Source organism: Symphalangus syndactylus, chromosome 2, assembly GCF_028878055.3.
Source record: "Symphalangus syndactylus isolate Jambi chromosome 2, NHGRI_mSymSyn1-v2.1_pri, whole genome shotgun sequence".
NCBI lineage: Eukaryota > Metazoa > Chordata > Mammalia > Primates > Hylobatidae > Symphalangus > Symphalangus syndactylus.
The window spans coordinates 5,952,165-5,977,230 of NC_072424.2; the positions used below are offsets into that span (position 1 = coordinate 5,952,165).

General features: G+C 56.5%; 1 protein-coding gene across 2 annotated transcripts in view; it reads right to left on the minus strand.

Annotated features, from left to right (window-relative positions):
• The window catches only part of INPP5A (inositol polyphosphate-5-phosphatase A), a 235,756-nt gene extending 213,716 nt beyond the window's left edge, over positions 1–22,040 (minus strand). Inside the window, exon 1 of one of the 2 annotated variants that reach the window (XM_055245047.2) lies at positions 21,643–22,040. In XM_055245047.2, the coding sequence (XP_055101022.1) occupies positions 21,643–21,717 (75 nt within the window). In that variant the 5' untranslated portion in view covers positions 21,718–22,040. Of the gene's footprint in view, positions 1–17,329; positions 18,098–21,642 lie in introns of those variants that run through there. The other variant, XM_055245039.2, reaches the window with a different exon arrangement.
• Positions 22,041–25,066: the final 3,026 nt, after the last annotated feature.

Genomic DNA, 25,066 nt, shown 5'->3' on the forward strand with positions numbered 1-25,066 from the left:
GTCTGGCAGTTCCTTAAAAAGTCAGAATTATCACATGACCCAGCAACTCCACAAGCAGGTCTACACCCGAGAGCTGAAAACACAGGTACACACAGAAACTCCACAAGCAGGTCTACACCCGAGAGAGCTGGAGACACATCGTGACCCAGCAACTCCACAAGCAGGTCTACACCCGAGAGAGCTGAAGATACAGGTTCACACAGCAACCCCACAAGCAGGTCTACACCCGAGGGCTGGAGACACAGGTTCACACAGCAACCCCACAAGCAGGTCTACACCCGAGAGAGCTGAAGACACAGATTCACACAGCAACTCCACAAACAGGTCTACACCCGAGAGAGCTGAAGACACATGTTCACACAGCAACCCCACAAGCAGGTCTACACCCGAGAGAGCTGAAGATACAGGTTCACACAGCAACTCCACAAACAGGTCTACACCCGAGAGAGCTGAAGACACAGGTTCACACAGCAACCCCACAAGCAGGTCTACACCCGAGAGAGCTGAAGATACAGGTTCACACAGCAACCCCACAAGCAGGTCTACACCCGAGAGAGCTGGAGACACAGGTTCACACAGCAACTCCACAAACAGGTCTACACCCGAGAGAGCTGAAGACACAGGTTCACACAGCAACTCCACAAACAGGTCTACACCCGAGAGAGCTGAAGACACATGTTCACACAGCAACCCCACAAGCAGGTCTACACCCGAGAGAGCTAAAGACACAGGTTCACACAGCAACCCCACAAGCAGGTCTACACCTGAGAGAGCTGGAGACACATGTTCACACAGCAACCCCACAAGCAGGTCTACACCCGAGAGAGCTGAAGACACAGGTTCACACAGCAACCCCACAAGCAGGTCTACACCCGAGAGAGCTGAAGACACAGGTTCACACAGCAACCCCACAAACAGGTCTACATCCGAGAGCTGAAGACACAGGTTCACACAGCAACCCCACAAGCAGGTCTACACCCAAGAGAGCTGAAGACACAGGTTCACACAGCAACCCCACAAGCAGGTCTACACCCGAGAGAGCTGAAGACACAGGTTCACACAGCAACTCCACAAACAGGTCTACACCCGAGAGAGCTGGAGACACATGTTCACACAGCAACTTGCACATGGGCACTCATGTCCATCAACTGATGAACGAATACATGAAATGTGATCTCCGCACAATAAACAGCATTCAGTCATGAGGAAGAAGCACAGGCGAGCCTAGAACACACGTGCTGAGTAAACGGAGTCCCTGGAACACACATGCTGAGTAACTGAGGTCCCTGGAACACACGTGCTGAGTAACTGAGGTCCCTGGAACACACGTGCTGAGTAACTGAGGTCCCTGGAACACATGTGCTGAGTAACTGAGGTCCCTGGAACACACGTGCTGAGTAACTGAGGTCCCTGGAACACACATGCTGAGTAAATAGAGTCCCTGGAACACACGTGCTGAGTAACTGAGGTCCCTGGAACACACGTGCTGAGTAACTGAGGTCCCTGGAACACACGTGCTGAGTAACTGAGGTCCCTAGAACACACGTGCTGAGTAACTGAAGTCCCTGGAACACACGTGCTGAGTAACTGAGGTCCCTGGAACACATGTGCTGAGTAAACAGAGTCCCTGGAACACACGTGCTGAGTAACTGAGGTCCCTGGAACACACGTGCTGAGTAACTGAGGTCCCTGGAACACACGTGCTGAGTAACTGAGGTCCCTGGAACACACGTGCTGAGTAAACAGAGTCCCTGGAACACACGTGCTGAGTAACTGAGGTCCCTGGAACACACATGCTGAGTAACTGAGGTCCCTGAAACACACGTGCTGAGTAACTGAGGTCCCTGGAACCCACGTGCTGAGCAAGTGAGGTCCCTGGAACACACGTGCTGAGTAAACGGAGTCCCTGGAACACACGTGCTGAGTAAGTGAGGTCCCTGGAACACACGTGCTGAGTAACTAAGGTCCCTGGAACACACGTGCTGAGTAACTGAGGTCCCTGGAACACACGTGCTGAGTAAACAGAGTCCCTGGAACACACGTGCTGAGTAACTGAGGTCCCTGAAACACACGTGCTGAGTAACTGAGGTCCCTGGAACCCACGTGCTGAGCAAGTGAGGTCCCTGGAACACACGTGCTGAGTAAACGGAGTCCCTGGAACACACATGCTGAGTAAGTGAGGTCCCTGGAACACACGTGCTGAGTAACTGAGGTCCCTGGAACACACGTGCTGAGTAAGTGAGGTCCCTGGAACACACGTGCTGAGTAACTGAGGTTATTGGAACATACGTGCTGAGTAAACGGAGTCCCTGGAACACACGTGCTGAGTAACTGAGTCCCTGGAACACACGTGCTGAGTAAGTGAGGTCCTTGGAACACACGTGCTGAGTAAATGACGTCCCTGGAACACACGTGCTGAGTACGTGAAGTCCGATGTGAAGGCCACACACTGTTTGATCCCATTTGCATGAAACATCCAGGTCAATCCACAGAGACAGAAGCGGCTTCGTGGTTGGGGGAAGGGGGGAAATGAGGGTGTCATCAAATGGGTACTGGGTTTCTTTCAGAGGTGATAAAAATATTCTGAAATCAGGGATGATGGTCACACAGCCTTGTGAATATGCTAAAACACTCAACTGTTTAGGTTTTGTGGTGCCTGAAAATTGTCCTAATTTAAAGGTAATATCAACAACAATAAATGCAGCCAACACAGGCTTCCCCAAATGACAGGACTAACCCCCCACTGATGGGGCAGCTTTACCATGTGTGCGCTTCACTCAGCAGGGCCGGGGGAGGGGGAATGGAGCTGGCCCTAAGAGAGCCGCCACAGCTCCGAAGCCACCGACAGCCCCGCGTGGCGGGCAGCCTTCCTCCAGAGGCGAGCACAGCACCACGCCTGTGTGTGATCCAGGACCATGAGGCAGTGAGCGGCCAGCCGGGCAAGCTCAGGGCCCCTCAGGCAGCTGGCTGGGCAGGAGGCGGGGACAGAGAGGGCGTGGGCTGGAGGACGGGGCTGGACCGTCCCGAGGAGGCCGATGGTCTGGGAGAGAGGCTCCAGCTGGCTGGGCTCGGCCAGGGTGGGCACCGTGAGCAGAGGACTTCCCTAAGGGGTGTGGAGGGAACGGCAGCTCCCAGAGCCACACACCCATGGCCCCGGAGGCTGCGGCGCACAGCTGCCTGGGGGCTCCACCTGGGAGTCACCACTGCAAGGCGACTGCCAGCTCCAAAAGCCACATGGAATATCCTGGTCCCACGCTGACCCTGAGGAGTTTAGGCAAAGGATGTCAAGAAGCCGGTCAACTGCGTGGGATGGCAGCGAGGCTAGGCTAGCACTGAGCCCAACGCTGCCAAGGCCACCGCCTCCCCACCTGGAGCGTCCCCCAGCTCCTGGGAGAAGGAGGAAGGGCTCCTCCCACGGCACTCCTCGTCGGCAGCTGCAGCCGGCCTCTCTCCACACCTGGAGCTCTTCCAGCCACAGGAGACTGGACGTGAGGGACAAGTGGACCCCATGCATATGCACCACCCCTCCCCAGAGGGAGCCTGATGGAGACTCCAGTCTCTACTGCACAGGAGCCGACATGGACGTGGCTTCAGGAGGCAGAAATACCAACACACCATGCAGCTGTCAGGGCCTGAGGAGGGGGACTGGATGTCAGGCGAGGATCATGTGGGATTAACCATGATTAGCCCAGGAGCGAGCGGCCTCTCAGGAGAGCCACGGCCGTCAGCGAGCATGTGCACGCGTGCTCAGCACGTGGGCCGGGGACACCCACAGTGGCGTGGGGAAGTCGTGGCTCTGCGCGGCCCTTGGCACACCCCATCACAGGTGCAGCTGGCGGGAAGGCTATCAGGACACAGAGCGCCCCTTCCCTACTGACACCTCCACGTACTCTGGCCTGCCCTGCGGATCCTCCACCCGGACAGCCAGGCAGCTTTTACTACCAGTTAAGAAGACACAGCGGCCACGTTTAGGTTCTACAGCGATTTAATTTTTCATGGGTGAGAATCTTCTCACTTTCAACAGTGAAAATGACCACAGTCCAGCCCCCAGGTCCACTGGGAAGACAGGGACTGGAATTCTCACAGCAGGAGGCGGGCACGCAGGACAGACTGAGGGAGCACAGGCCTCACCTGGCTCTGTCCAACTTGGCGTCACTCCTACCATAAGCCATGGCTGCTACACTCTGAACAGAGACCCAGGGTAAGATACACGCATTAAGCTATGGCCCTCCCCGCCCAGGCCCACACGCATTCAACAGAGAACTAAGGCACGTACCCCCGGGAGGCCTCACCTCCCTGCAGCCTGAGGCACTTGGCCCCCTTTTATCCCAAATATGGTCTGACCCCCCAAAATGACCTCACAACCTGTGGTTACACCCTAAGTCTGACAGACATCAATTCCACAGGCACCAGGTTCAAACCAGCACTCAATGACCCTCTCCACTTGTGGGCATCAACATCAACTCAGAAAAGAGGCAAGAAGAAAAAATTGACTCCGCCCTACACAAAAATGTGCATCCAAACCAGCAACTGAGAGCGGCCATTCTCTTCTGATTTCTGTGCAGGTCTCTTGTTGGCATTAAGCAGTTGGGGAAACCCCCTCGTGACTCTGCATGGGGGCTCCTCAGCGGCACGGTGACACTGCGCAGGTGTAGCACAGGCCAGGTGCCTGCGTGCTGCAGGAGGGCACTGCTCCAGGAGCCCGCATCTGCCCGGCACCGAGCACTGTGACCCGTGGCCTAACCGGAACAAATCCCAGACTCCACAGGAGTCACAGTGGCCCCGGGTGAGGGTGCCCGAGCCTGGACTCCATCCCTCATGTGAGATAGTCGGTCACGGCGGCAACAGACACCAAAGGATACCCCTCTCCAAGGGAAAACCTTCTCCCCAGAAAGCCGGGCCCGTCAGCCTTTAGGCGGAACTGACCAAATCTCCACTCAGACCTACCAAACCGGTGTCACAGCGTACAAAAGAAACACACACACAAAGGCCACAACATGTGCGTACAATGAGATTCAGGAAGAAAACTTTCAGCCAAAAGTGCCACAGAAAGTGACCTCTCTACACCCATCAGTAAACACCGTCCTGAGAAGTCACAACCCTAAGTCACTCAGCATCAGGAAGTACAATGACAGAAGTGTCTGTTCCACAAACCCTACAGTCACTGCCTCATCAAATAACTTATCAGCAACCTAAATACAAGATCTGCAAGGGCTCCAAAGTTCTAAAATCAAAATCATAGAAAACCAAAAAAAAAATCCCAAAAATGATAATACAAGTAACCAAGGCAATGCAAATTAAATTATAACAGATGCCATTTTACACATCTAATAGGTCACATTTTAAAGCCTGACCACAACAAAAGTTGTAATGCAAATTAAATTATAACAGATGCCATTTTACACATCTAATAGGTCACATTTTAAAGCCTGACCACAACAAAAGTTGTAATGCAAATTAAATTATAACAGATGCCATTTTACACATCTAATAGGTCACATTTTAAAGCCTGACCACAACAAAAGTTGTCAAAGATGTGGAATATCAGAGACTCTCCTCCAGCCTGGTGGGAGTATGTGATGAGCATGTGTGTGACGCACACGTGTGTGCCTATGTGGTATGCATGTATGTGTATGTATATTGTGCGTGTGTATGGTGTGTACATATGCACCTGTGTAGTGCATGCTTGTACATGCATGCGTGTGCCTGTGGTGTGCAAGTGTGTGATGTGCATGTGTGTACAGAAACTTGGCACACTGAAGAGCAGCTTCCACCAGCCCCAACAGGTGCCCAGGGATTCTGGCCCTGGTCGCCGTGGAGGTGCACGGAGAGAGCTTGTCACATCAGCCCATGTGACAGCCGAACAGGAAACAGCCTCAGTGTCCACTGTGGGTCTGTGGATGCATTCTGCTGTGTTCACTCGGTGGAGCAAATTTCACAGCAGTTAAAATGCTGCATGACCTCACAACGCCTGCAGGACAAAGCCACAGGAGGACACAGTTGGCACAGTGACAGTCCCCGGAGCGTGCCATCAAGGAGGACCTATGCGTCTGGCAACTTCAGCATGGGGGCCGGCCCGGGCATCTGCACAAGGAAGGCAGCCTGCAGGCTGGGACAGATGCCTGGGCGAAGGCAGCTCCTCCACTTCAGGGGCCGGGCAGCCCCCCGAGACACCAGGGCACGGCAGACCCCAACTCAGGTTCCACCCAAGTCCGGAACTGAATTTTCTCCATCAAAAGCACCAAGCGCTGAGCCAAGGTGAATTCCAGCAGGTGAGAGGCTGTTCATCCTCTTATAGAAAGGTGAAACACGTGTTTTTCATCTGTGATGCGCATTCCTAATGCAGCAGCTGCCATAAAACGCTGAAGTCACCCTCTGGTCTGTGCAGGCCACACGTGCTGAGGGCAACAAAACACCCTGCAGAGTGTGACAAGGTGTGTCAGTGTTGTGCCTGTCTGGGTCACTCTGCACAAAAACTAAACTAAAATTGTCAAGGTTATCGAAGTTCATAGACCAATTTTCTCCGAGACGCTAGGATACACTTGACCTCTCTCCCTGATAGGATAGAAGCCCCAAGTGTGTGCATTTGAGTTTGTGACCCATGGCTCTCAGGAGGCAAGTCAGGACGGCCCCACTGTCCAGAGGCTCCTGGTCACCCCGTGCACTTTGCGAGCACACACCAATGGCGCCGGGTCCCCTGAGTCACTTCAAGCTCCTCATCCTCCCAGCATAGCCACAGCCCAGCCCAAGCCCCCCTTCTTCCCCTTCCGGCCAGGCGACTTATCAGAAGTTCAAAAAAACAGATAGGCCCTGGCAGCTCCACTGGGCCAGCGCCTGTAAAATGGGGTGACCGTACCCACGGGACAACAGCCTCTCCTACGACATCTTCTCACTGGTCACAGAGAGGGATCAGGAGCCCCCTTCCCTAACACGGTGAAGGAACAGGGGCCTGAGCACCATCACACATCACCACCCAGCCTGCAGCACCTGGTCCTGCTGCTTGCCATCCACACCCCCCCACCCCACCATGCCATCTATGCCACCCACACTGACCACGCCAGCCACACCACCTATGTCACCCACAGTGGCCACACCAGCCACACTGCCCATGCTACCCACACTAACCACACCAACCATGCCACCCACACCAACATGCCACCCATAACACCCACGCTACCCACATCAATGCCAACCACGCCACCCACATTGATCACACCAACCACACCAATCATGCCACACATAATACCACGCCACCCATACTACCCACATGGACCAACCATGCTACCCACATCAATGCCAATCATGCCACCCACATGGAGCATGCTACCCATGCCACCCACACCAACCATGCCAACCACAACACCCATGCCACCCACATCAACTGCACCAACCATGCTGACCACGCAGCTTCCCAGGCAGGCTCAGCTCCCATTTCCCGCCTCTCAGTAGCCTGAACAACTGCCCCTTCCTTATTCTCCAGTTGGCTCTGATCCTCTGAAGCCCTCAGAACCCAGCCCCGCCACTTGCCCAGGAGCCCATCTGTGGTGTCCACCTGCGCTGTGGACTCTGCGTGCCCTAAGCCACCCTCCAGTCACTGGACAAATCCCCCATCTCCTGCTGGAGCTCGGAGGCCAGGGCAGCTGGTGACCACAGCCGTGGAGCCAGGCAGCACCGTCCACTACCCCGTGCCCTGTGAGCACAACAGGCTAGTGAGGCCCTGAAAGTGACAACAGATATTCCAAATACTTCCTATCTGAATAAATATTTAACCAAGGCTCTGAGGAGGTGCCCACCAATCCTCCCTCCCTATCCCACTTAATATTCCACCAAGGCTCTGAGAAGGCGCCCACCAATCCTCCCTCCCTATCCTACTCCAACTTCACCAGGGCTCCGAGGCAGCACCCATAAACGCTCCCGAGTGAATGGGAGACAAGGATGCAGGAGGACACAGCCTCACACAGAAGCTCTCCTGGCCTCGGGCCTCCCCCTCCACCGACAGACTCAGCATAGCAGAATCAGAGGACACCTGGAGCCCTGTGTGGGGGAGTACCACCAGGCTGGGCCGCAAGGCAGGCAGAGCTCCGAACTCCAGGGACTCCCCGAGCAGAACCCAGTTTAATCGTGCAGCCGACTATTCAGAGAAGACCCCGGCTGGCTCTTCTGACAGTCTTGGTCAGTCCTGCCTCTGTCCCCCTGGGTCCTGCCTCTGTTCCCTGGCTGGTCAGGTCCATTCCCGCCCCACGTCCCTTCAGCCTGGGCCCAGGCCTCCACCTTCCACCTGTGTACGATGCACACACTGCCCACTGCAGCAATGAGGGAGGCACAGCCGTTACAGCAAACAGGAAGTTGCAACAGCTCTGAAAAACCGTAACGGTGATGGAGAAAATTAAAGCAAGCCGTATGTCCCCACAAGTCTGTGTGCTACTTGGACAGATGTCTTTCTCAAGAGAACCAGCTCCTCTAAGAGTCCCACCCAAATCTCCCCACATGACCCACAGTGGCTGGTCCAGTTTGCACCCAGGCGCATGGCAAACACTTGCTGACCTAGAAGCCCGGTGTCCCCCGACCACCTGGAGGGATGCTCCAGGCAGATGACGGTGGGTTGGTCTGTCCCCTAACTAAGCCACTCTTTGGAAGAAACAAAGCAGCAGACAGTCAACCCAGTTCTCAGCTTCACACTTGCAGGCTCATCCATGTGGTCAGAGCGCCAGGGGCCACAGGAAGGGGCTCCCCAATCAACTCTGCAGTCTAACATTTCACAGTGCCAGCAGGTGGCAACTGACAGCCCCTCAGAAGCCTGAAAGGTAGGCAAGGGAGGGCGCTCAGGGCTAAGGCTCTGCAGCTGCCCACCAGGCTCCCACTCTGGGCCTTCTCCCCCTCATGTGCTCAGTGGGTTCAGGCAGGAACCTGGACCAAGCAGCGTGTGGCTACTGAAGCCACTGGCCCAAATGGACCACAGTGCAGCCCCTTTCAGGTGGACCGCTTTCCAGGTGGGCTGCAGAGTCCCCAGCACATGGCCCACTGTCACCCAAGGATGGCCAGGTCCACCCTAGAGAGCCACGCACCCAATGACCACCCCGAAGGCCAAACGCCGTAGGGGCCAGTTGGTGGCCAAAGAGACAACAGCTACGTCTGGCAGAACTGCCCCTGCAGTGCCAAGGATCTAAGACAACAGGAGGCGAGGTCAGCGACCATGGCCCCTCAGACTCTGGCGGCTGCCACCTCCACCATCTTCCATGAGGTCAAGTGAGACAAAATTAGTGTTTCCACTTGTTTTAATAGTGAAATAGCCAGACAACCCCACCCCCAGCTGTCCTACAGTGGATGCCCTGTGGCCAGCGAGCCCAGCCAGGATGCCGGCTTGGCCACGTGCATTCAGAAGGTTCGTACCATGCGGCTCACAGCCAGGCCCTCTCAGCACGTCAAGGGACACAGCAGCTGGTTCACGGAAATGCTCAGCCCAAGGGTGTCACTTCCCTCCTCTCACAGGCGCTGCTCCAGGTGTGGTGAGGAGCACCTTGGAATAACAGCAGTGTCACAGGTGCACTAGCTATGCAGAACCAACAGAGTTGCTGCTGAGACCTGCACCTGGACTCCCAAAGACCACTGACACTCAGGAGAGAGCGGTCGCTGGAGAGGACAGGGACTACAGGCCAGCGGCCTGAGACAGCCCCTGGAGCAGCCTCAGCACATCCCCGAAGGGCTGGGTGAAGTGAATTAACCTGCGGGACCACTCTGACCCTAAACAGTGGCAATGTGGTCTCCTAAGCTCTCTCTGCTCTCCCCCATAAATACTAATAACTCAAGACTGACCCCATCTTCTACTGCCTGGTTAGTAACTCGAGGCTGACCCCATCCCCTAATGCCTGGTTAATAACTCGAGGCTGACCCCATCCCCTAATGCCTGGTTAGTAACTCGAGGCTGACCCCATCCCCTAATGCCTGGTTAGTAACTCGAGACCCCATCCCCTAATGCCTGGTTAATAACTCGAGGCTGACCCCATCCCCTAATGCCTGGTTAGTAACTCGAGACCCCATCCCCTAATGCCTGGTTAGTAACTCGAGACCCCATCCCCTAATGCCTGGTTAGTAACTCGAGACCCCATCCCCTAATGCCTGGTTAATAACTCGAGGCTGACCCCATCCCCTAATGCCGGGTTAGTAACTCGAGGCTGACCCCATCCCCTAATGCCTGGTTAATAACTCGAGGCTGACCCCATCCCCTAATGCCTGGTTAATAACTCGAGGGTGACCCCATCCCCTCATGCCTGGTTAGTAACTCGAGGGTGACCCCATCCCCTAATGCCTGGTTAGTAACTCGAGGCTGACCCCATCCCCTAATGCCTGGTTAGTAACTCGAGGCTGACCCCATCCCCTAATGCCTGGTTAGTAACTCGAGGCTGACCCCATCCCCTAATGCCTGGTTAGTAACTCGAGGCTGACCCCATCCCCTAATGCCTGGTTAGTAACTCGAGGGTGACTTGTACTCTAAGGCATAGTGACTCAGTCGTCACATCAATCCTATAACAGAGACACACCATCCCCACCATTCAGACCAGGTACACAGGGTGGGGCTGCAGGAACCCAGGCTGGGCTGGGTGGCCCCGACCCTTGTCACAGAGCCTCACGGAAGCCCCAGCTCCTGCCCTGCAGCTGCAGAGCTCCAGGACACTCACCTGTCTGCTCCTGCTTCACCTGCACTCACCATGCTCATCACACCTGCCACCTGCCAGGCAAACGGAAGCCTCTTAGCAGAGGCCTCGCATCCCACAGGCCCTCCTGGAAGGGTGGGCAGAGGGCAGCCCGCCAACACTGTCAGCCGGCTGTCAAAGCCATTACCAACACGGCAAGATAACCATCCTTGTGGGGAATTATTATTTGGAAGTAGGACCAGAAATGCAAGTTAAACCGCAAGACGCCACCACACAGCCATAATTAAAAAGACAAATGCCACCAAGTGCTGGCATGATGCAGAAGAGCTAGAGTCCTTCCACACCACTCAACGGGGCACGAATGGGGCAGCAACCATGGGAAGAATTGAGCAGCTCCCAGAAAGACAGCCACAGAGTGACCACTCGGCCAGCCCTAGAGCAGTGACACCCTCGTCCACACAGGCACGTGCATATTCACAAACAGCACACTAGCCACGATAGCCACGACGTCCATCTACGGGTGACTGGAGAAACGAGGTATGCATCCACTCAGGGGACACTGCTCAGCCATGAAACAGGGCAGACAAGCCCAGGCGCAGTGGCTCACACCTGTCATCCCAGTGCTTTGGGAGGCCAAGGTGGGAGGATCACTTGAGGCCAGGAATTCAAGACCAGCCTGGGCAACATAGCGAGACCCCATCCCCACAAAAAATTGCAAAAGCCAGGCATGGTGGCCGCGCCTGTGGCCCCAGTTACTCAGGAGGCTGAAGCAGGAAGAATGCTTGAGTCCAGGAGTTTGAGGCTTTGGTGAGTGGTGACTGCGCCACTGCACTCCAGCCTAGGTGAAAGTGAGACCCTATCTCAAAAAAAAAACAAAAAAACAGCCAGGTAAACTGCTGATATGCAAAGCATATCAATACAAACCTTGAAACACTGCGTTATGCTAAGTCAAAGAAACCAGACGCATGAAAACAACACAGCCTGTGGTTCATGATACGGCGCCCTCCTCGCAGGCAAAACTGGCGGGACAGAAAGCAGTTGTGGCCCACGGCCGGGAGCAGGGACTGAGGAGGGAAGTGTCTCAGAACTGAGCTGCGGTGATGGTTACACACCGTAAATATTTTCTCAAAGTCAATGAACCATATACTCACATTGGGTGAACTGCACGCTATTCAAATCCCAGGTAAATAACACTGTTAAACGCGCAAACACAAAAGCCAACCAGATCTCGGAACCCCCCAGGCCTCTCCCTCTTCACCGGGTGCGAGGCAGGAGCAGAGCTGACTCCAGGGCTGCCGGCAACGGGCAGCAGAGGCCTGGCCTGGCCTTTGGTGACTTCAGCACCCCTTCCCCTGGCCCCACTGACCTCCTGAGCATGGCATCTGTGACCGCAAACACCACCACGGTCCAGGGACTACCGGATCCACAGCTCCTCCAACTCCCTGCCAGATGTATCAGCCCCACCCCACCCCTCCAACCATTTGAAAAGAACCCGAATGAAGACACCATGGCCAGGCACGATGGCTCACACCTGTAATGCGGGCGGATCACGAGGTCAGGAGTTCAAGACCAGCCTGGCCAATATGGTGAAACCCCGTCTCTACTAAAAATACAAAAAAAAATTAGCCAGGTGTGGTGGTGGCACGCCTGTAATCTCAGCTACTCAGGGGGCTGAGGCAGAAGAATTGCTTCCAGGAGGTGGAGGTTGCAGTGAGCCGAGATCACGCCATTGCACTCCAGCCTGGGCGACAGAGGGAGAGTCTGTCTCGAAAAAAAAAAAAAAAAAAAATTTAAAAAGACACCATGGTCCCCGCCCCAGACGCTGCTGCTCAAAGGCCAGCACACCTGAGTGTGATGCCACAGTCATGGTAAAACACAGTATGACGGGCAGGGAGCTTGGGACTCACTCAGTGGGTCACCAAGAACGCTTCACGGGGCTGGGGGCACGCGGGCTGTCCCTGGAAGGAGGGAAACCCTGCTTGCCTAGGCGAGGCGTCCAGGAGGAACCCTCTGAAAAAAGAGCCCCTCAAGCTGAGGCGTGAAGGCGTGAAAAACCAAGTCCTGTTCAGGCCACGGGCGCTTGGGTGGAGAAGGAGGAGATGGGAGGTCAGCCCAGGGCGACGGCGGGGGTGCAGGTGCCCGGCCTCCCGGGAACCCCAGATGCCAGGCAGGTGGGCAGAGGCAGGCGCTCCCTCCCGGTTATATTCACCACAGGCAGCTGGGCCCGGGCTCACAGAACCTCACACCACCCAGGCAGCCGAGTGCACTGCTCAGCCTGGGCCACACGCCCCGGACAGAAGCAAAGGCCAGGCTGTTACCCAGAGACCGCCGAGAGCTCCTGACGCCAGGAAGAGGATGGAGAGAGCCCCTCCAGGGACACCTGATGGCAGTAACGCCTCACTCGGCCCAAAGGCTGACAGTCCAGAAACCATGTGACAGCCACGCCCTCCCTGACCACCCTGAGCCACCATGCAAGGTGGGATTCCTACTCCCTGGCACAGACAGGCTGACAGGTGAAACGCAGCCCAAGGCTGCACATGCGAGGACAGGTGGTGCCCGCCCCGCATCCACGTGAACCTGGACTGTGGCCTCGCACCTGGCACTGAAGGCGGGATTTCCTCTCCACGGGGACTTGGGCCAAAGCCAAGTCTCAGGTTCTTCAATCTCCTCTGGTTCCTGGAATGAGGACCAGTCATGCAGGACCCCGAAAAGGGAGGATGCAGAAAGGAAGGCTGTATGCGGCAGATGACAGCCTGCTAACCACTGCCAGGCCTGGGCTCTGCTGAGCAGGAAACAGAGTCTGCCCCTGCCAGAGTGCAGTCCTGGTGCCTGCAGGACCAAAGGCAGGGCCAGGCAAGACCAGCCAGGCAGGCCCAGGCAGCAACGAGAGGGAAGGGCCAGGGACAACCTTGGTTGGGCGGTCACGTGGGGACAAGGGGACAGGCCAAAGCCCAGGGGGCCGGGGATCTGCAGTGCACCCAGGAAGAGGGGCAGTTCAGTGCAGGCTACACAGATCTGCAGAGCCAGGAGACCCCACGCAGAGACGCCTGGGACAATTCAGAGTGGGAAGGAGGCAGGGAAGGGGCCGGGGAAAGCCACCCCAGCGGCCGAGGCAGTCCTACTAACCCCTCACCCACCTTCCAAGACAGAGAAGGGGGAGCACGGCCCCCCGACACGGCAACCAGCTGGTCCCCAGCAACCCCTAAAGAGGAGTCTCACGCTCCTGTCGGAGAGAAGGATCAAGAAGACAAGCAACCGGCTTAAGGTCACCAAGACCCACCGGGGGTCAGGGTTCAAGTAACAGGCTGATCCGGAGGTCATGCTCCTGGAGGTGGGGCTGTTCTCACTCACGACAGGGAAAAACCAGAAGCGGCATCTTCTGAGCCTGGAGTGGCAACAGAGGGCCTTCCCGACACTCAGGGCACGCCGCTGGGAAACCACTTCTGCGCCAACACCAAGACCCCTGCAGGCTGGGAGTGCCATCACCCCAGACCCGCCCCAGAAGTGGTGTCCAGCCCCAACCCATCCAGGACTGGTGACTTCCACATCCTCGGAAGCGTCCTCAGTCACATGAGCACATGGCGTGACACGGCCGAGGGCTGCAGGCTCCAGGACGTTCCCAGACGCCTCGGCCACTTATCCCAACATCCCAGAGTGGCATGTGGAGAGATGCCCACCCTCCTCTGCCTGGACCCCATTCCCGGATGGAGGCCACCTTCCTGGAGGCTGTCCCTCCGTGAGCCCCACAGATCAGAGAGACCTGCCGTCTCCTGCCCCAGGCAGCCCCCTCAGCCGCCCCGATCTGGTCAAAGCCTTCCGAATGCCCCTCCAGCCCCTGGACAGAGGGGCTCTAAATTTGATGCTTCACGGTGGGGCAGGCCCGGGTCTGGATTTCTGTAACTTCTGAATCAGACCCAACAAGTCCACGGAAACACCCCAGTACCAGCCTCTTCCCCCAAAATCAGGCCCCCACCGAGCACAGCCATCCCAGAGCTGCGCGGGGCCCTCTGCCCTGTTCCACCTGCCCCACATCTCCACACGGACAGACACTCCTCAGTGGCGCTGGCCAGAGCGGGGCTTCTCAGAGCAGTGCGGGCGACGGGGATGGACATGACCACGCCTACGTGCAGACATTCTCGCAACACTGCCCGACAGGTCCATCTGGGTGCTTACTTCAAAACATGAGGAATCGTTAATATTTCAAACCAAAGAAGTCCCACCCCCACCCCCAACCCGGGTGATCTAAACTCTCTCCTCGGCAACTCTAGAGACTGATAAAAAACAGGAAGTAAACGGGGGATGACAGTTTGTGAGCAGAGAGAACACGGCCGGCCGTTCTCAAAGGCTGAATCGGTAACAATCCAAAGAGCACAGCCTGCTGCATCCCAAATGCCAGGGCCAGAGGGAGAGGGGCATGCAGAGCTGGGAAACGGAGAACTGCCAGGTTTATTCCAAAAGTCTAAAAATCAAGGACAGACCCGAAATGACGCTGTCTAAGGTGAGGAGGTGTTCAAGATTTAGACGTGCTTCCCTGAGGTGGCAGAAGCAGCTCCTGTACCCTGCAGCCAGGGCTGGGACCACAGTCATATTTAACGCTCCCTGCCCAGCAGACAGACGATCCTGCCCCTTACGAGCCCTGGCAAACAGGTCATAATTCTCCCAGGGAAAGTGCACTGAGATCTTGGGTCAGAGACAGCAATGCAAAAACAAGACTGCTGAGACACCTCCAGCCACGCCCACTGCCGCACAGGGGCAGGGAGGGCACCTGCAGACCACAGGCCGCCCCCATCCTCTGTGCCCGGCACACAGGGAGGAAGACAGCTGCCTCCGAAATGAGGACGCCCCAACCTCCTTAAGAGCTGGCACTCTGCTCTGGCCAGAGCGGCAGAGCAGGGCCCTACCTACTGCAGGCTGGCATCCTGTGCGCTTCTCCCTGGGAGTGGGCACCCACACAGAGATGGCACTTACGGCTGTGCGTCTAGATGAGGTCCCAGGAAGGGAGAAGGGTGGCCAGCCTGAGCCCGGGGCGCCAACAGCGAGAGGTGCAGAAACCAGAACCCCGGGACCCCGCTGGTAGGGATGTGACATGGGGCAGCCACCGTGGACTGCCTGACAGGCCCTCGAGGGTTAAACACAAACTCACCACGTCACCCAGCAATGCCAAGACTATACACACCCAACAGCACTGAGAACGCATGTCTGCCTAGGGATGTCTGCAAAGATGCACACAGCAGCACTGTTCACCAGAACCAGAAGGTGGGAACAGCCCAAACATCCACTGTTCACCAGAACCGGAAGGTGGGAAGAGCCCAAACATCCACTGTTCACCAGAATCGGAAGGTGGGAAGAGCCCAAACATCCACCAGCTGATGAACACAGAAACAAAACTTGGTGTATCCACACAATGGAATATTATTCAGCCATAAACAGGAATAAAGAGACTTGGCACTGTGGCTCATGCCTGTAAGCCCAGCACTTTGAGAGGCCAAGGCCAGGGGATCACTTGAGGCCAGGACTTTGAGACTAGCCTAGACAGCATAGTGAGACCTCATCTCCTCAAAAAGTAAAAAGAATTAGCTGGGCACAGTGGTGCATGCCTGTAGTCCCCGTTATTCAGAAGGCTAAGGCAGGGGGATCACTTGAAGCCAGGAGGTCAAGGCTACAGTGAGCTGTGATCACACCATTGTATTCCAGTCTAGGTGACAGAGCAAGACCCTGTCTCTATAATTTAAGAGAAAAAAGAAAGAAAGAAAGAAAGAAACGAAGGACTGATGCACGCTGCAACGTGGACACTTTTAACATACGCTCAGTGAAAGCAGTCAGGTCAAAGGGCAGACAGTGTCTGATTCCATGTATGTGAAACGCCCGGGACAGGCAAATCCACAGAGAGGAAAACTGACTGCAGGGGGTGGGGAGGCTGGGGGACATGGGGCTTGGGTGCTAATGCAGCTTCTTTTTGAGGTGATAAAAATGTTCTAAAATTGCCTGCGGTGACAGTCGCACACCCTGTGAATATACTGAAAAGCAGTGAATTGTACACCTCATATGGGTGAAAGGGCTGGGTGTGAGGGCCCACACCTGTGATTCCAACACTCCCGGAGGCAGAGGTGAGAGCATTGCTTGAGCCCAGGAGTTTGGGCCCAGTCTGGGCAACACAGCAAGACCCCATCTCTACAAAAAAATAAAAATAAAAAAATCAGCTGGGTGTGGTAGCGTGCACCTGTGGTCCCAGCTACTTGGAAGGCTGAGGCGGGAGGATGGCTTCAGATCACTTCAGCCCAGGAGTTCAAGGCTACAGTGAGCCACCACACTCCAGCCTGGGTGACAGAATGAGACCCTGTCTGAAAACAAAAAAGAAAAGGAAAAAGAAATGGGTGAGGGGCATGGTGTGTGAATTCTGCCCCAGCACAGCCATTACCAAGTGAAACATCCCTGAAGAAGAAGGAGGATCCACAGAGGAAGCAAAAGTTCGGGCCTGTCACTGTCAGCTGGGCACAACCCACACCCAGCCCTGGGCCCTGCTGTGCAGGAGTGCTGGGGCAGAGGCCTGGAGAAGGGCACGGCGGGGAGATCCCCCACCCCACTCGAGGGCTGCCACGGTAGAGAGTCAGGATGCCCCGCAGTGGCTGAAGGAAACATGGAGTTCAGAGTTTTCAAGGTGGGAGAGAGGGCAGTACCTTTGGTGTTGCCAGGAACCACGTGGCAAAGAGGGCAATGCTGATGCTACCAGAGAGAGACGCCAGCCTGCACCACTGACCATCACTGACTCCATACCCACAGCAGCTCCGCCACCTCCACGCTCTTCCAGGGCTCATCAGCACCTGCTGACTGCAAGGCTCAGGTCCCTGCCAGCGAGCACTTGCAGAGCCCACTCTCACAGCCGTTCTGCAACCCCAGGTCTGGGCAGAGGGACAGGGCTGCCTGGGAGCTGACTAAGCAAAAAGGCAAACTGGCTCAGAACTGACTTAGCTGTGAACAAGTGGCAGGAAGGGCCGCCAGACAGATACCCGCCAGCAGGCTGTGTTCTCAGGACCAAACAGCAGCCTGACCATGCAAGGGTGGGACGCAGTTATGAGGCCACAGCTGGCAAGAATTCACCTCCTCAATTCCCTTCTCATAAAAATGGAAGGAACCAAAAGCCAGAAACTTCACTTGTCAAAAAACCAGCCACATCAAAGCAAAACAATTAAATATGGACCCCTGGTCACCTCTTTCCAAGCAAACCAAACCAGTAGTGACAGCAGGAGTCCAATCCAGGAATTAAAGACCAGCTGCAGGGCTCACCGAGGGCAGTCTGGCAGTCCGTATAAGCCTGGGCAAGTCTCAGGCACCCCAGCCACCTGGCCAGAGACAGGGGTGCCCATGACAGTTTGGGGAGGGAGGACTGGGCTGAGGAGGCCTTCTCACAGGTTGACTAGGTCAAAACTATTTCCATAATACTACAAAATGACTCCTCTTTCCGTTCTCATTGTCTCCTAGGGGAGAACGGCCAACACCTGAGGGGGTGCCTGTGACGTGGGATGATGTCATCGTTCTGCCAGCTACTGCAGTGAGCTACGTATTCTCGTGCAGTCTCAGCTCCCAATATGAGAAATATTGGTAGTTATAACCAACATAAACAAGAACTCTTCCGGGTCCTCCTTAATTTCTAGGAACGTGAGGGATAAGGGCTTGGGGACCGGTACACTGTTAAGGCATTTATGGCAACACTGTCTGCACAGGGTCAGACGCAACCCCAGTGGGGACAGCCCCGCAGCCCGCAGCACGGCCACTCTGGGGTCACAAAGATGGAGTAGTGATGAGCAAACGGGGGCTGCCGAGCAAGATTCCGTGTGGATCCCAGGATGCTACAAACCACAGCTGAAGTTTATGCACACAACGTTTTGAGAGGGGTTACCTCTGGACCAGGGACGGTGGCTCACACCTGTAATCCCAGCACTTTGGGAAGCTGAGGCAGGCGGATTGCTTGGGCCCAGGAGTTCGAGACCAGCCTGGACAACACGGTGAAACCTGGTCTCTACAAAAATTAGCCAGGCATGGTGGCGCGCGCCTGTGGTCCCAGCTACTCAGGACACTGAGGTTCACCTGAGTCAGGGAGGTCGAGGCTGCAGTGAGTTGGGATTGCACCACTACAGCACTCTAGCCTCGACGACAGAACGAGACCCTGTCTAAAGCAAAAACAAGAGGGGGAGGAGGAGGGGCCTTATGAGGGGAGACTTTCAAAACTGCAAAAGCAAAAGCAAACCACCTATTACTTGTGCACAAAAGGAAAACAGAGTCCGTCACAGTCCAGGATATCTGCTTCAGATTCAAACACCTTCCTCCTCGGAACTGTGACCAGCTCCAGCACTGGTCACAGACGAGCTTGGCTTCCAACACGATGAGACTGGGCAAGAAAGATTCCTTCACAGCCTGAGCACTGCCTGCAGGGTGCATTCGTCAGCACGGCACGGGCTGCACAAAGGCAAACAGAATCTCAAAGCAGGTCCCCTGAAATCCAGGACAAACCAAGGAACCAAAACTTCCTTCACTCATTAATTTCCTTCCACTGGCCAGGCTTCTGGCCCACAAGTACCACACCCCAAACCTCAACCAAGGAAGGGGGCCTGGGAATGTGAGTGCCTGGCTGGTTTCCACTGAAGGAGGCTGGGTCTGGCCCCCGGGGACTGAGCTGCACACATTAAGAAATCTTCGGACACGGACAGATACTTTTCCACTCAGCCCTGAAATCACAATGCACCTTTCAGAATCAACCTATGTACCGTTGACCAAAACAAATGTTCCTTCTAAACGTAAACATAATGCAAAATTCCACATAGTCTTTAAGAAAAATGAAAATTCAGAGAGAATAGGTTGCTAAACAAAAGTGAATTAAGTTACCCAGTTTAATATCAACAGAGATAAATACGTGTATACAATTGAAACACAACAAAAATGCTAGAACTCAGAATCAAAGATTACTGGAAAGAATGTCTGCACAGTAAAACTTGTTTCCCTTTGAGACTAAAATGCCCCAACATGCTTAATGCTCCTGACATTTCTGAGGCTTTGAAGCCGCAGCTAACGGATCTGAATCATCTGAACAAAACCATGCTATAGTGACATGTTACTGGAAAGCCTAGAATAGAACACCAAATATACAGACACACACCCATGCCAGGCACTTTTGTAGAAAATGATCAAACATAAACCTAGATGAAGTTGTCCATAATAAGGTGTGAGGGAAAGCAGTTCCTCCCCAGCAGGTCAGTATAATACATGGGCACCTGGAAGTTAAAATAAGAAAACAGAAAAACAGCGCGTTTCGTTAATAAAAACCAAACCTAGCCTGTGCATGAACTGAGCTTCATCAAACACTTCACCCATGCTTGCTGCCAGCAAAGACACAAGACCTCCTCCTGAAATGGAAACCACGCGTGCATCAGTGGCACACATCCCTCATAAAGCTGGTGCGGCGCCCCACTGTTCACCTAGGGAGGGAGGGAGGGAGCGTCCATGGCTCCACCGCCTCCATCTGGGCCACTTGGAGCCGCACTCTGCTTTATTTGGGTTGGCAGCACGAGTACCAACAGCAGGGTGGCACCGTGGCTGAAACGCCAAACTAGGTCAGCCCGGCCTGCCTCTGGGGAGCTCCCAGTGCGCCCTAGGCCTCAGCTCCCTGGTCTCTCCAGAGATGGGGGCGCCCCGGGATCCAGGGTGGGACTGAGGCTTGGGTGGGAGGGGCCCTAGAAGGTAAGGCCATAGGCAGTCAGCATCCCCTTTCTGGCCCTGAAGAGCTTCTCAGCATCTTTTTCTTCAATAAACAAGAAATATAAAGTCCTACAGTGCTTTCAACAGACTTCCCTTATTTAAGAACTAAAGAGATACTAACCAGCAGGGTTAAATGAGGGCACCCTACCCTCTGGCCCCGCAGGGACAGACAGACAGTGAGGCCGGCACCAAGGCATACAGGAGCTGGGGCTGACAGCCAGAGTGGAGGGCCTAGGCTCAGCGGACAGGGGCCAGGGGTGGGAGTCAAGGGTTAGGCTTTGGGAATTCTGCAGGCTCAAGGCCCAGGCTTTAAGACCAGGATTCAGGATTCAGGGGCAGGAGCTTGTTGGAGGAAAGGGCCAAGGATGGGATCTAGGAACCAGAGTTAGGAGCAGGGTCCAGAATTGGGTTTGGGGCCTGATTCTGGAACCAGGGTTCCAGGTTCAGGGGTCAAGGACAGAGGTTCAGGGCCATAAGCTGGGGCCTGAGGTTGAAATTCAGGGTTCAGAGTCAGGCTAGATTGGCTTTAGGGGCAAAGGACCACAGTATGAAGGCTGGGATTCTAGGGCTAGAATTCAGTGATTAGGGAACAGGGACAGGAGGTTGGGGACACAGCCCAGTGTCAGAAGTTCCTGGGTTAGGATTTGTGGTTATGTTTCAGGGTTTGGGGTCCAGGGCTCAGAGACCAGAGACAGACGTTTGAGAGCAGGTTCTGTAACCTGGGTTCTGCAGTCAGGATTTGTGGTTCCAGTGACCATGGATCTGGGGTTCAGGGCCAGGGTTGGGGATGGGCATTCCAGGGCCAGGGTTCTGAGGATTCGGAAATCAGGGCTGGGGCTGGGTTTGGTGCGCACAGACCAGGTTTCTGGGGTTTGGGTTGCAGGGACTGTTAACAGGGGTTCTGACAGGGTTTTAATACTGGAGTTTCGAGGTCGGGATTTGGAGACAGTTCAGAGGCAGGGTCCCAGGGTCAAGGGTCAGCTGCTGGAATCTAGAGGATGGGGTTCGGGGATCCAGGGCCCAGGTCTTCAGGTCTCGGGCTTGGGAATCAAGACAGGGGTCTGGGCTCCCAGACTTGGGAATCAGGACAGGAGTCTGGGGTCCCGGGTACAGGGATCAGAGTCTGGGGCCTCTGGGTCTGGAGGTTCAAGGTCCAGGGTCCAGGGCTTGGAGTTCGGGGCCCCGGGGTCAGGGTCGGGGGTCCCGGGCTCGGGGCCTGCCGCCAGCGCGGGGCACTTACGTCGTCGAAGAGCGAGCCCACGTTGGCCGTGACCAGCAGCACCGCGGTGCCCGGGGCGGCCGCCTTCCCCGCCATGGTGCCCGGGCGGCGCGGGCGCTGGGCTGGGCGGCTGCGGCGGCGGCCGCTTCCTCCGGGACCGGCCGGCCGGGGTCTTCGCGGGGCCGCGGGGCGTCAGCTGCGCCGGGGGGCGGCCCCGGGGCGCATCGCGGGCTCGGCGGGTCGGCCGGGCCTGGCCGGGGCTCCGGCCTCGCGCTCGCTCGCTCTCTCGCTGCTCCGCGGCCCCGCGCCCGTCGCTCGCCGCCGCGCCTCACAGCGGCCCGCGCGCAGCCATTAGATCCGCTGGGAAAGTTCCCGCAGCCGCCGCCGACTCAGGCTGAGGGCAAGTCCCGCCCCGCGGAGCCGAGCCCGGGGCGGGGCTTGCGCGGGGCGGAGCCTGACTCGGGGTGGGGCCTGCGAGGGGCGGAGCCTGACCCAGGGTGGGGCCTGTGCGGGGTGGGGCCGGGCCAGGGGCGGGGCCTTCCTGGGGGCGGAGACTTTGGGGGCGGGGCCTGAGCTGGGCCTAGGTCTGAACAGAGTGGGGCGGGGTCTGAAGGGGGCGTGGCCTGTGCGGGACTTGGGGCCCTCATGGAGGCGGGGCCAGCCCTGGGGCGGGGCCTCCTGTCGGGGCGGGGCCTACGCGGGGTGCTCCTGCGTCCGGCGGCCTAGTACTGGCCGCTTCTCGACCGCGCTCCTGTCAGTCAGGCCCGCAAGAACGCCGCGCCCCCGCCCCGCCCCCCGCGCCGCAGCTGCGCACAGACTCCGCCCTTCGCACTTCTATGACGTCACGGCCCTGCTCCGGCGGCACCTCTTAAAGGGGCCGTGCGTTCCGGGCGTCGGCTGCGGGTGTGCTCTCTTGCGGCTCCTAGGGGACTTTCCCGCCCCCGCGCGGCCGCAGTCGTCCAGCCGCGTGCCGGGCGTGCCGGGCGTGCCGGGCGTGCCGGGGAGAGGAGCCCACCGGGGCGGCTAGAGTCGCGCCTGCAGGGGCCAGGCCACGCGCGCCCGGCTCTCTGCGCAGACGGAGCGTGGATTGTGCAGCTTCCTGGCGCGTCCACCCGGCTCCCTAGCCGCGACTTCACTCACGAGGAGCGGCTGCGGCCCAGAGAAGACGGAGGGGAGGTGGCGTCAGGCCGGGCGCACCCTGACGTCGCGGAGGGCTCCGACTCTAGCCAGGCTGGGTCTCAGCGCGGGGCGTGCAGGGAACCCTCGCAGGGACGAAGGGGGCTCGAGGGGAGAGGGGCTGGTGAGGGCCCAGGAGCGCAGAGCGTGGTGGAGCAGCCGGCTCGGCGCAGGGCAGCGATGCTGACCAGAGCACGGGCTGGACTCTGGGTCTGAGGCCGCGGGGACATAGCTGCCCTGAACGGGACATGCCTGTAGATGGAGGAGGAGAACCACATTTGTCATCTTAAAGCTTCTAGTAGCTACATTTTTTAAAGGTAACAAGTAATAACCAAAATTAACAATACGTTTTACTTAACCCAATGGATAGATACATCATTCAACATGTAACCAATATTTATCAACCTCAGTGAGATTCCTTCACAGGAAGGCTTTGCACGGGCACCTGCCTCTTGGCAGCAGCTCACAAGGCCGCTTTCAGTCCTCAGCAGCCCTGTGTGGCCAGTGGCCACCAGCGGAGCAGGCACTCCGGAGGGTTTTGTGGACACAGATTTAGGGGCGGCCAGGGCCTGGCAATGGGCTCTAGCGAGGCTAGCCTGCAGCTTCTGAGTAAACCGCCAAGGCAATGCCCAGTGACATCAAAAGGGGCTTGTTCTGTTCTGGAAAGAAACCTGCTGCCAGGGCGGGGCGGGAGGGATGGTGCTGCAGGCTCGGGCCCCAGGCCTGTGCTGGGGTGACATCACTGGCTTGTGTTAACACCTCCAGGGTTCCTCCTTACAGCCACCACTGAGCATGACTCCAGCAAAATCCATCTGATGTATAAACCAATATCTACTTTATTCAGTAGGTGCCTGCTACAGACTGAATTCCGCCCCCCCCACCCCACCCCGCAAATTCATGGGTTGAAGCCCTAACCTCCAATGTGACTGTATTCGGAGGTGTGCTAGCGGGGGTAATTAATGTTAAGTCGTGCAATAGGGCTGATGTTTAATAGAAAGAGCTCAGTGCTCTCCCCACCCTTACATGTGCAAAAGAAGCGGCAGTGTGAGTGCACAGTGGGAAGCTTCAGCCACAAACCCCGCACCAGAAACCCAACGCTGCTGGAACTTGATCTTGGACTTCTAGCCCCCAGAACTGTCAGAAGTAAAAGTCTTGTTTCAGCCTCCCAGGCTGTGATATTTCGCTACAGCAGCCGAAGCTGACTGACGTAGTCTCTTATTTTTCTTTTTAACAAAATCAGCACATGCCAAGAGTACCCTTAGTAGAAACCAAATGTGGGGGTGTCACTGATACCTGGAACGTGCTTTCTGAGAAGGGGCATTGCCTCCTCACCTCTCCCCGCAGGCTGTGCCCTCACACCCCGCTAAGGCAGCGTCCCCCACCCCCTGTGCCCTCCCTGCTCCCCCCCTCCTCCTCTCCTCACCAGCCAGCTCCTGCCATGCCTGGACGTTGGCCTCTGCCCTTCTTTCAGGCAGCCACCTCCTCTTTCCCATGTACCCCTCACCCACCACAGGTTCAGCCCTTCACAGTTCTCCTGCCTCCTATATTCCATGCTGGCTACCAGAGCCTCCAGAACCCAAGGGGGTGTGGCCTGGACCTCCCACTTCTGCATGCACTGCCCTGGGCATAGCCTGGATGTTCTCATCACCAATGACCACACCAAGCCCGAATCCAGGCACCTTGCCCTCTCCGCCACCTCCTCTCCTTCGGTTTCACTTCCGTGGGGCCTCATGGAAACCTACAGCCCATGCTGCTCCCATGCCTGCGTTAGCCACCCCCCACCGCCACACATGTGCACACCCACACAGAAACACATGCACACGCATGCACTCGCACGCACACACACACATCTGCACACGTGCACACACGACCACGCATGTGCACACCTCTTTTTCCTGCCTTACTCTGCTTCTCTCTGAGGGTAGAGTCACTTTGTGCACCCACTCCCTCCCCTCTCCCTGCCCCCCAGCACTCACCCAGCTGGCCCCCAGGACTGATTTGCTTGCTTACAGTGAACCTGCGCCTAAATTAGAGAAAACTAAATTGGGGGAAAAACTAGATAACACCTTATTCCCATGCCCCTGGCATCTCCCAGGTCTCAGGCACACCCACGCTGAGCACTAGGCCTCCTGACTCTGCGCATGTGCACTCTGCTACTGCAGCTTTCGCCTTCTCTAAACACCAACCACCCTCCCTGGAGAGTTTGCCGTTTGTTGAGGAAGGATTTGCAGTCTGGGATTTTCCCACTGTCAACCTAAATAACAGAGAG